The 12712-nt window shown below is 36.1% G+C and overlaps 1 protein-coding gene across 14 annotated transcripts in view; it reads right to left on the bottom strand.

Moving 5' to 3' along the window:
• Positions 1 to 12712, bottom strand: part of PRPF40A (pre-mRNA processing factor 40 homolog A) — a 59680-nt gene that overhangs the window by 38431 nt on the left and 8537 nt on the right. For all 14 annotated transcript variants that reach the window (XM_025261390.3, XM_025261377.3, XM_044935270.2 and 11 more), the window contains 3 exons: positions 6902 to 6982; positions 5637 to 5667; positions 3366 to 3382 (listed from right to left, as the gene is read on the bottom strand). In XM_025261390.3, coding sequence (XP_025117175.1) covers positions 3366 to 3382; positions 5637 to 5667; positions 6902 to 6982 — 129 coding nt within the window. The remainder of the gene's footprint in view (positions 1 to 3365; positions 3383 to 5636; positions 5668 to 6901; positions 6983 to 12712) is intronic.

Here is a 12712-nt window from a genome sequence, read left to right as displayed (position 1 = left end):
TAATTCAGATGACCACTGTAGTAGTACTGTGGGCAAGAATCCCATAGAAGAAATGAAGTAGCCCTCACAGTCAACAAAAGAATCAAAATGCAGTATTTGGGTATAATCTTAATAACAACAGAATCAACTCCATTCATCTCCAAGGCAAATCATTCAACATCACAGCATGTCTATGTGCCAACCACTAATACCGAAGAAGGTGAAGATGACTGGTTAAAGAACAGCTTCTAGAAATACTGTAAAAAAAAAAAAAGTCCTTTTCATCATAGGGGGTTGGAATGCAAAAATAAAAAGTCAAGAGATACTCAGAATAACAGGCAAGTGTGGACTTGAGGTACAAAATGAAGCAGGGCAAAGGCTAACGAGTTTTGTCAAGAGAACACACTAGTCATAGCAAATATTTCAACAACCCAGGAAATAACTCTATACACGAACATCACCAGATGGTTAATACCAAAACCAGAGTGATTATATTCTTTGCAGTCCAAGATGGAGAAGCTCTACAGTCAGCAAAAACAAGACCTGGAGCTGACTATGGCTCCAATCACGAGCTCCTTATTGTAAAATTCAGGCTTAAATGGAAGAAAGTAGGGAAAACCACTAGGCCATTCAGATATGACCTAAATAAAATTCCTTATGATTTTACAGGGAAGTGACAAATAGTTAACCAGTTAGATCTCAAAGACAGCGTAAAGGACTATGGACAGAGGTGTAACACTGTTTAGGAGGCAGTGATCAAAACCATACCCATGAAAAGGAAACGCAAGAAAGCAAAGTGGTTATATGAGGAGGCTTTACAAATAGCTGAGGAAAGAAGAGAAGTAAAAGGCAAGGGAGAAAGGTAAAGGTATACCAAACTGAGCACAGAGTTCCAGAGAACAGCAGAGAGGGATAAGAAGGCCTTCTTAGATGGGCATGATGAAGGACAGAAATGGTTAAGGACCTAGTTAAGGACCTAACAGAAGCAGAAGAGATTAAAAGGAGGCAACAGCACACAAAACAACTATACATACATATAAAGGTCTTATTGACCCAGACAGATAACTATGATGATTTAAAAAATCTAGATGATCTAGGTGGTTACTCACCTAGAGCCAGATATCCTGGAGTGTGAAATCAAGTAGGCTTTAAGACGCATCACTACAACAAAGCTAGTGGAGGTGATAGAATTCCAACTGAGTTACTTAAAATCCAAACATTTACCGTGGCTCAGACAGTAAAGCATCTGTCTACAATGTGGGAGACCCGGGTTTGATCCCTGGGTCAGGAAGATCCCCTGGAGAAGGAAATGGCAACCCACTCCAGTACTACTGCCTGGAAAATCCCATGGATGGAGGAGCCTGGTAGGCTACAGTCCATGGGGTCGCCAAGAGTCGGACACGACTGAGCGACTTCACTTCACTTCTTCACTTCAGCAGTGACTACAGTTCTGGAAAAGATCAATTTTCATTCCAATCCCAAAGAAAGGCAATACCAAAGAATATTCAGACCAATGAACAACTGCACTCATTTCACACGCCTGCAAGGTAATGCTTAAACCCCTTCAAGCTAAGCATCAGCAGTACATGAACTGAGAATCTACAGATGTACAAGCTGGGTTTAAAAAAGGCAGAGGAACCAGAGATCAAATTGCCAAGGTTCGCCGGTCATGGAGAAAGCAAAGAAATTTTAGAAAAATATCTACTTCTGCTTCATGTGCTGCTCGTGCTAAGCTGCTTCAGTTGTATCTGACTCTTTGCGATCCCATGGACCGTCATGCTCCTCTGTCCATGAGATTCTCCTGGCAAGCATACTGGAGTGGGTTGCCATTTCCTTCCCCAACTTCTGCTTCATTGATTTAGACTGTGGGGACCACAACAAACTGTGGAAAATTCTTAAAGGAGATGAGAATAGAGACCATCTTACCTGTCTCCTGAGAACCTGTATGTAGGTCAAGAAGCAAGTTAGACATGGAACAATGGACTGGTTCCAAATTGGGAAGGAGTACAACAAGGCTGTATACTGTCACCCTGCTTATTTACCTTATACGCAGAGTACATCATGACTGTATGAATCTCAAGCTAGAATCAAGATTGCTGGGAGTAATACCAACAACCTCAGATACGCAGATGATTGTACTCGTAATGGCAGAATGTGAAGAGGAACTAAAGAGCCTCTTGATGAAAGTGAAAGAGGAAAGCGAAAAAGCTGGCTTAAAACTCAACATTCAAAAAACTAAGATCATGGCATCTGGTTCCATCACTACATGGCCAACAGAAAGGGAAAAAGTGGAAACAGTGACAGATTTTACTTTCTTGGGCTTCAAAATCACTGCAGATGGTGACTGCAGCCATGAAATTAAGACGCTTGGTTCCTTGGAAGAAAGCTATGACAAACCTAGACAGTGTATTAAAAAGCAAACATCACTTTGCCAACAAAGGTAGGTAAGAGTCAAAGCTATGGTGTTTCTAGTAGTCATGTACAGATGTTAGACTTGGATCATTAAGAAGGCTGAGCCTGAACAATTGATGCTTTCAAATTGTGGTGCTGAAGAAGAGTCTTGAGAATCCCTTAGACTGCAAGGAGTTCTCGCTAGTCACTTCTAAAGGAAATCAATCCTTAATATTCATGGGAAGGAGTGATGCTGAAGCTTAAGCTCCAATACTTTTGTCTACCTGATGCGAACAGCCAACTGACTGGAAAGGACCCTGATGTTAGGAAAGATTGAGGACAAAAGGAGAAGGGAACAGCAAAGGATGAGATGGTCAGATAGTGTCACTGATTCAGTGGACATGAATTTGAGTAAACTGAGAGATAGTGGAGGACAGCGAACCCTGACGAGCTGCAGTCCATGGGGTTGCAAAGAGCTGAACACAATTTAGTGACTCAACAACAACAATCTCTCATTAAGTCCCAGGAAAATTATTTTTTAAAATCAGTCAAACAATTTTTCAACCTTTGCCACAGAAAAGAAAGGAAAAGGGTTCAACTGAGTAGATGATCTCACAGATCTCACAGAAAAAGGATCAGTCTTTCCTGGTGGTCCAGTGGTTAAGAATCTGCCTGCCAGTGCAGGGGACATAGCTATGATCCCTGGTCAGGGAAAATTCCACACACGTTGGGGCAACTAAGCTGGTGCATCTCAACTACTGAGTCAGTACTATTCCACCCATGCTTTGTAACAAGAGAAGCTACCACAACAAGAAGCCCATGGACCACAACTAGAGAGTAGTCCTCACACGCTGCAAGCAGAAAAAGTACTTGCACAACAAAGACGACTCAGCACAGCCAAGAGTAAATAATAAATAACATTTAAAATACAAAGCGATAAGAATCAATGTAACAGGTAAACAATTATGAAATAAATATATTCCAAAGGTACTTACTGCGCCAGAAGTTGTACCTAAAAAAAAAATTGGGGGAAGAGTATTACAATGTGATAAATCATGCTGTCCTTGAGTTAACAGTTTTAGAATATTTATTCATACTACTTTTTCTCCTCATACCATCACACTAAGTATCCTAAGACTGTTCCATATGACTTATGTGCTTGCTCTCTCTCCCACAAAAATAAAACATCTATAGTGCAAAGCACTTTCAGAATTAAGTTGGCACTTTGAACTTTCAATCTACAAATTCACTTGACAGCTGTTAGAGAAGCTAACAGCTTGCCTTTTGTTTCTCCTCTTCCTTTTATTATAGCTGTCCCATCTTGACTAATTTCTGTTTCTCTGCTATACTGCTGATAGTAATGAATGTGTATAGTAATGAATATTTCAGACCTCTGATTCTATTCTTTAAAGTGAAAGCCACTGAGTCGTATCTGATTCTTTGCAACTCCATGGACTGTAGCCTGCCAGACTCCTCTGTCCATGGATTCTCCAGGCCAGAATACTGGAGTGGGTAGCTGTTTCCTTCTCTAGAGTATCTTCCCAACCCAGGTATCTAACCCAGGTCTCCTGCATTGCAGGCAGATTCTTTACTGCCTGAGCCACCAGGGGAGCCCTCTATGCTTTAGGTTTATGACAATTTCAATTATCTAGGTTCCAAAACACATGCTGTATAATATAATATCCTTTGGCTATCACATATCCCTGTTTAAATTAGATTAAGTAAAATTTTAACGTTCAGTTCCTCCTGTGCACTAGCCACATTTCAATACTCAATAATTACATGTGGCTATATGTGACACTACAGATTACAGAACAATTCCTTCCTTTCAGAAAGTTCTATTAGATGGTACTATCTTAAACTACTACCAAAGCCCTCTTAAGATATAAAAGGAAATCCACATTAGTTACAAAGTTCATACAAATAATCTTTAACTTTACAAACAAGTAGCTTAAAACTGTATATAAAAAACAAACAATGACTGTAAAAAGAAAACAAAACTAAGTACATAGATACTAACAGCAATCAAAAGGAGCTAGTATGAAAATATCAGTAAGAGAGCCAGAGCATTTAAAAACTAAAAAGAAAATGTTAAGGTAATTTTTCAGGATTATTTAGGGTAATAGTAATCAGCTCGAGATACCTAAATAGACCTAGAATACTATTCTAAAGTATATCAGAATATAGTTATAGCTTAAATGATGAAATCCATGAAACATCTTAAAAACATCAACTATGGCCCATATAAACCCACATACTGCATTTTAACATGTTTCAACTGATAATGTTCAAAAGAAAAAATGTTTTGGCAGAATCATGGGACAAAGTACACCATCTAGAATACATGGAACATTATTTGTGTATAACTGAAGCATTATTATTATACATTAAAGTCATACTATTTATAACATTCATAGGTAACCTGCTGGAAAAAAATATGCGTTCTCAGAGGACTTACAAACTTCACAGACCAAGCAGGTACCAAAAAAATGACTGAAGTAGTCCAGAAGGCTGAGAGTGCATGCTTGATACCTGAAGTATGTAGTCCCTATCCCATTCCACAAGGTTTGCTGAATACAAATATGGACTCAACCAGAATTTTTTTGGAGAAGGCAATGGCACTCCACTCCAGTACTCTTGCCTGGAGAATCACATGGACGGAGGAGCCTGGTAGGCTGCAGTCCATGGGGTCGCTAAGAGTCCGACATGGCTGAGTGACTTCATTTTCACTTTTCACTTTCATGCATTGGAGAAGGAAATGGCACCCCACTCCAGTGTTCTTGCCTGGAGAATCCCAGGGACGGGGGAGCCTGGTGGGCTTCCGTCTATGGGGTCGCACAGAGTCGGACACGACTGAAGCAACTTAGCAGTAGCAGCAGAATTTTTTATTCAAATTTGATATCTATTGTACTGAGGACCACTGTAAATATTAAAAGTACAGATCATCCAACTTCAAAATAAATTCAATCTTTGTGTAAAATGATAAATTCAACTTTATATAAGTCTGCAGATTTTAATGTTAGCAACTAATTAAAAAATTAAAAACATTGTATGGGCCAAAGTATAACTGTAGACCAAATCTGGTCCCAGAACTCTATACCTAAAATTACGACAATTTCTTATGGATTTAATTATGAACGCTATACAAAAAAAAAAAAATTGGGAGCTGATTATAATGCCCAAGAGACACTGTTTTAGTCCTCATTCAAGGACAGTTGTGACTGTCTATATTAAGTCTAGTATATCACCATAAATGGTATACATACCTGCTGCTACATCCATATTATTTACTCCTGGCTATAAGAAGAAAAAATGAAGTTAGTAACATTTACTTTGCACAAATTATATTTTAAACACAATCCTCATAAAGCATACTCAATTAACCCCTTCTCTGTATTAATTCTCTAGTTACTGACTCAAAAATTTTGGTTAAGTTTTAGTGATCTTGGTTCCCTAAGTTTGCTATAAATTGTTAAAAACAAAACAGTAACCTGCAGCTACTGAAGCACTTTAAATGTTTTATTTATATGATCATCAATTATATAAAAGATCCACAATTCTAAGATCCAAAAAGCTGAAAACCTTTTAAGTTTGGCATCAAAACTCATTACAGTGGCCAAAGCTATCCTGAGTAATAGGAATTCTTTAGTCTTATTTATTCCACATCAGAATAAACATTGCTATGTTCTGATTTAGAAATATGTGTTAGAAATTAAAGAGCACTGGCCAAGACCCTGTGGGCAATTTATACCTAATTATTACAATATTAAAAACAAACTTTGAAATGTATCTGCCCCTAGGGGTTTTGGAGAAGTCACTGCAAACTTACTATCCCAGCGGAGTATGCCACATCTGTTCATTAAAACTAACCAATAAATAAGTCACACTAATTTTAGTATCATAATGATTTCTATATTGCTATACTATCCAATACTGTCTAATAGGGTGATAAAATTATTCAAGAATTTTCTAAGTAATGTGCCATAGCTGAAGTCTCATGAATTGTGGATTTCAAATGAAATCTGATTTCTAAATTTAGGATCCAGTATTAAATCACATCACATCAACTTTTAATCAGCACTCAGTAAAGCATATGTCTACTGTTTAAGATTAGACTGCTACTAGAGCAATTAAATCGGAGAAGGTGATGGCACCCTACTCCAGTACTCTTGCCTGGAAAATCCCATGGACGGAGGAGCCTGATGGGCTGCTGTCTTATGGGGTCACACAGAGTTGGACACGACGGAAGCAACTTAGCAGCAGCAGCAGAGCAATTAATTGCTTCTAGCTAACAAATCATGCTTTTCAGAATTCTAGACTTGCTTAATGTAGAATAACTAAGGATGTATATCTATTATAAATATAGGAAAAATGTAAATGCCTGGAATCTAAAAACTTAAGAGTCCTTTTAATTCCCATCTTATTGTACTCGGGAGGCGTTTAAATGACTAACATGAATGCCTACAAAATATATATGCTGTTTCAAAAAGAAATCAAAACATCACACATAAAGTTATTTTCACAAGATTACCGGTAAGGCAGGCTGCATGGAAGCCTGAGACATATGAGACATCATCATTCCAGGCATTACTGAAGACATCATTCCAGGCATCTAGAACAAAAGTAAAAAACGATTACTATGTAAGACCCAAGCACCTAGTAAGATTTTAAGAATCTATCTGGTTATTAAAGCAACTGTGTACAATTTAAGATTAAAACCCAATGAATACTATATGAATAGCATGCTTAGTAAGTGCTTGTTGAATGAATGAAGTTATTTTATTAACAATCTATTTATGTGTGTGTCATCATAATTAACAAGTACATTTAAAAGTTTAGATTATGTGTTATTTGTAACCTAAAATTTAAGAATATTAATTTCCTTTTAACTCAAAATCAACGTTTTTCACCCTTCTTTGGAGCAAGGCAAAATTTTTTTTCAGTGTTTTGCACCTTTATTTTTTAGTATCTGTATTAAATAATTTTCATATCCATCTGGTCTTTTAAAAATCTCTAAGTGAAAGGTGCTTATAACTCACTGACTTTAAACAAGTACATAAGTAATAGACTTTTCAAACTCAAATCTATAAAGAAAAACTTAAAGCACATATACACATGCATATCTGAAGAAAGAAAGTATTAGCTTGCTGGCTTAATCTCATCTACCAATGACTGTCATCCAAACCTATGAATGAATCTTCACTACTATGAATAAAAATCACAAAAATTGACACAAATTTCCAAAGGATTTGTCACATATTTAGTACAATCTCACATCATAATTTTAATATGAACAAATGTAAGGAAAACATGAAGAGAGATAAAATTATATAAACAATCACAGGTACTGGAACAAGGTAACCAGTTATTCAGCAGTTTCAAATTAAATTAACAATCTAAAAAACAGGAACAACAAAAAAGAAGAATATTGGTCAACAGGAACATATAAAGCCTACTGAAAGTAGAGCAGAACACTCAAACATTGATGTTTATTACTCGTGAAAGTCAGTCAACTAATGATGCAAAACCAGGCTAAGTATCATTAAAATGAAGTTGCATGGTATTTATGGATGAAAAAAATTAACAGAAAAAGCCTTTTTAGTCCTCAAAACAGTCAATAAATTGTTTAAACATCACTAAACAAGAACTTGACAGAAAACATGTGCCTAAACTAATATTTTCTTTTTTTAAAGTACAGAATTTCAAAACAAATTATTGACGAGCCTCTACAACCCCATGACTAACAGAACTAGGTTTTTTCTCCTCCTTCCTTCAATAGATACACCCTCACAATTAATTCTGCTTTAGGCTAACAGCAAAGTATGTTTGAATTCTTAAAGAACTAAGTAACAAATTATGAGGGGAAGCATAGTGGACAACAGAGAGAAGTGGCCTGCTATTAAAATGGTCTGTATATAAAATCAAAAGCTAGTAACACATTCCCAAAGTAGGATTCTAAGCCAAACAGAGAAACTGAAGTTTAAAAACTTAAGAGAAAAATGAACCAAAGTCTTTTCTCATACGAATTAAAGACACAGAAGGGAAAAGATAAATTGGGAATATGAGATTAACAGATGCACACTACCATATATAAAATGAACAGCAAGGACTTACTGTACTGTCCAGAGAACTATATTCAACATCTTGTAATAAACTATAATGAAAAAGAATTAAAAAAAGAATATACATATATACATATAAGCAAATCACTGCACTGCACACCTGAAACTAATACAGTATCATAAATCAACTAGACTTCAATTAAAAGAAAAATAAATTCCACATTAAGCAAATATCAAAATTGTAGCTACAAGGCTTTTGTGGCAACATGTAAAATGCTTACGACTCCATGTTAAGAGGGAAAAGTCATAATCAAAACAGTGCATAAACTATGATTAAAATTTTCAAACACAGATATACATACCATAAAATCTGGAATAAAACTTATCAGAAATGATAATACGGGTTATTTATTTCTCATTCTACTTTTCAAACCTTCTGGAATGTCTTTAAAATTACACCACCAAACTGAAAGAATTCTGTCCTAATTTTACTTCTTAAAAAAAGGATTGAAGACATTTTAAAAGTGGGATAAAATCTCCATCATGCAATAGAGTTTTTCCACATGACAGCAGTACAAACAACTGTACAAATAAATTTAATTGCAAACTGAAATACTCTACTTCATTATGACACCATGATCAAAGCCCATCTTAAAGCACAAAAGGGCTTACATACAACAAAAGTTTTACTAGAGACCAGGTCAATGAGATAGCGAACAATATCTGAAGAGAAATTTGACCGAGTTCTCTCAATTGTTCTTCTTCCCACACTTCAGATTTTAAAACATCTCAAAAATTTGCCTTTATAGATTAGTAGTTGTGCTACTGGTCACATGATGAAATTTAATGTCAAATAAAAAGTTAAATTCTCCCTCTGAATCTCTGTACATTAACAAACACTGGTAAGATTCTTAAATTATATACAACTGAGTATCAGGCAAGAACACTGGACTGGGTTGCCATTTCCTTCTCTAGGGAATCTTCCCCAACTCTGGCATCCAACTTGCATCTCTCTTGCATTGGCAGGTGGGTTCTTTACCACTAGAACCACCTGGGAAGCCCTCTAAAAGTAAACAGATCATTAATTTAATTCTAAAGCTAAACTGTGATGTTATTAACTTGAAACCAAGGGACAAAAACATAAATAAGCAAAGTACTGTTTCACATGAAAAACTATTACAAGAATCTGATAAAATTAAGAGCTCCTCTAGAGACTTGCACATCATAGAAAAGCTTGTTTCTCGAAGTCTGAAAAATCTGTTTTGTGGAACTGCTATGATTTCTACTTTGCATTAATTCTAGGATACACCTAATATGGAGATGCATGTGTCAACCTGACTGAAGCTGAATTCTTTTGAAGGATTTGTGTTGACTGACGCCAGTCACTTGGCAGCATCATCAATCTGAGATCACTAAATTTTTCTAAGTTACTTATTTGTTTTAACACCACAATGGTGATGGGAATCTAGGCTGCAAGCTTATGACAGAACTGGCTTGTGGTTTAAATCCTCAGAAGTGACTTTTTTGCCTTCCCCTTTGCCCAATTAGCAAAGTCGAGACATTTGAGTTGCTTTCCTGTCCCTTTTTACATGGCAGATTACCTCTTGCTTCACAGGCAGGGAACAGCCCTTTGGCATCCTAACTTTATCCATAGACTTCTCATTTAAGTTTGTTTTTTCTCACTCAAGGCATGTAATAGCCTGTTGGCCAAAGAGTTTGGATTTTTCCAAAAATCCAAACAAACTCTGGCCAACACAATATAATGGAATTTCTCATCAATAATGAGATCTTAAGTTCAACGAAGACAGGATGTTCATTCAAAATGGTTAAGGGGAACAATTCTTGCACAGTTGCTACAATAATGCCACAACAAATTCCATAAGCCAGATCCTCTTAAAGCTTCAAAGTGGTAGCTTACACTAAGCTTCCTGAGAAGCACACTATAAAATTACAAATGACCCTGTTAGAGCTTCACAAATTTCTACTTAAGCTACTTTAGCAAATATACTAAGTGCTATAATTAAGAAGTTTTAGTTGTTAGGAGACAAAGACAGAATGAGAAGGGTGAAAGGCATACGTGAGATATAAACTAAATTGCCTAAAATATTAAGCATCTAAATATAATGGACACTTTGGCACCTTTAAAAAAATAACTCATACACAACTTGCTATGCTTTTTCAAAGTAGGCAATGATTTGTGTCATGTTTGTTTCTATTGTTTTAATGATAAAAGTTAAATCAAGAAAATCTCTTGAAAATTCTCAGAAGAATCATCCATTTGCAGAAAATTAAAAAATGAGTAAAAACTATGAAGCACCACACAATCCACTCAGTCATTCTTAGTATCCTAGTTTAGAAAATTTCTCATGTTAGACAAAAACAAGCATGATTCATTGATCACTCTAGATATTTTAATTTTTAAAAAATTTCAGTAATAAAAGCAATCCTGTTAATGCTATAGCAAATTAGTTACACAAAATGTAAATTAGCCCAATTTTATTATGATATGAAAACAAAAGTGCACATCTTCATGTTGGCACCTCGGATTTTCTTTTCTTCATAATTATTTCCTGAAGTTTCTCCTGTTGGAAAGAAATCATACAACCTAACTTATTTTTTGTCTAAATATTAACTCTTGAATTTGGTTGACTTTTAAAAAACCACTCTTGATCCCCTTGTAGCAGGAAACTGATTACTTAGTTTGAGTCTCGCCTTTATACTTGCTTCCTTTTAAATGTGCTAAAGTTAATTCTACAACACACACTACAGAGCCTAGTAAGTATAGTATTTAAAGACAACTATTTCCTACACCACTAAGTTCAGTCGCTCAGTCGTGTCCGACTCTTTGCGACCCCATCAATCGCAGCATGCCAGGCCTCCCTGTCCATCACCAACTCCCAGAGTTCACTCAAACTCACGTCCATCGAGTCAGTGATGCCATCCAGCCATCTCATGCTCTGTCGTCCCCTTCTCCTCCTGCCCCCAGTTCCTCCCAGCAGCAGAGTCTTTTCCAATGAGTCAACTCTTCGCATGAGGTGGCCAAAGTACTGGAGCTTCAGCTTTAGCATCATTCCCTCCAAAGAACACCCAGGGCTGATCTCTTGACCACTAACTTACCTTATATACAAATATATGAATACAAAATATTAAGTTTTGAATAAATGTGAAAACTACATCTTCGAATGTAACTAAATGTTCATTCAATTGGAAATAAATAGAAATACCTGTTTAAAGCATATTCTTAACAACCCAAAATAAGTGGCTGCATTCTGGGACAATCATTTACTTCCTCCAAAACCGCTTCCACATGGAGTAAAATCTTCCATTTAATAAGTCAACTTCCAGTAGTCATTATTAGTTTGCTAAATTCTTTTAACCTGGAGACTTTAGAATCACTGAAGTAAAACACTATTCCTTCGAATTCTAAGGTGTAATGTAATGGCATAATCTCAAACAGCAATACAAGGAAGCAGCCTAGTACAGCTATTAAGTATACTCTGGAATCAGACTGCCAGAATTCCTACCCCAGTTGTGTAGCCCTGGGCAACTTTCCTTAACCCTCGATTTCCTCACCCACCATATGAGGAAAAATAGTACTCGTCTGATAGGATTGTTGTAGGAATTAAAGGGAATAATACATGAATACACACAGGCACTTAAAGTAGCACTCAATAAATGAAAGCTGTTTTATTACAACTGCTCTCCAACTCATATAAAGTATCCCTCATGTTGCCCCTTCTTTATTCCTTAGCTATCTGTTAGATAGGAACTTCAGTTCTTTAAAGACATCTAGTAATACTGTAAAACCATCACTTTCAGTACGAATCAAAACAAGTAACAAGAAGTCAATCCTAGATTAAGGATCACATTTAGTGCTGGCTCCTCAGTGTCACTTTACAAGTCACTCAACTCTCTAATCCTTATTATTCCTCTCTAAAATTATTATTCCTCTCTAGCCAATCCACTTTTTAGTCTGGATGGATCAAATTCAATAGGGCATATGAATCAGTTATATACAAACATGGTGATAAAAATTATGATTTTAACACAGATTAGGTATCAGTTCTACTCACTGAAACCTTACAAAACTATACAAAAAAAGGGCAAGTAAGGATTTTAAAATATTTAGTCCACTGTCTCTGGTTAAACCCCAAACTTCTTAAATGAAGGTACGGAAAATATACATGACACAAAAACTTAGAAAGGACCTGAATAAAAATGAACTTTTAATTTTTAAAAAGCTCTAAACATACTGGGGACACACACACAAATTGTGGTGT

The sequence above is a fragment of the Bubalus bubalis genome, chromosome 2 (assembly GCF_019923935.1).
Source record: "Bubalus bubalis isolate 160015118507 breed Murrah chromosome 2, NDDB_SH_1, whole genome shotgun sequence".
NCBI classification, from domain to species: Eukaryota; Metazoa; Chordata; class Mammalia; order Artiodactyla; family Bovidae; genus Bubalus; species Bubalus bubalis.
This window is presented reverse-complemented; position numbering and strand designations above follow the sequence as displayed.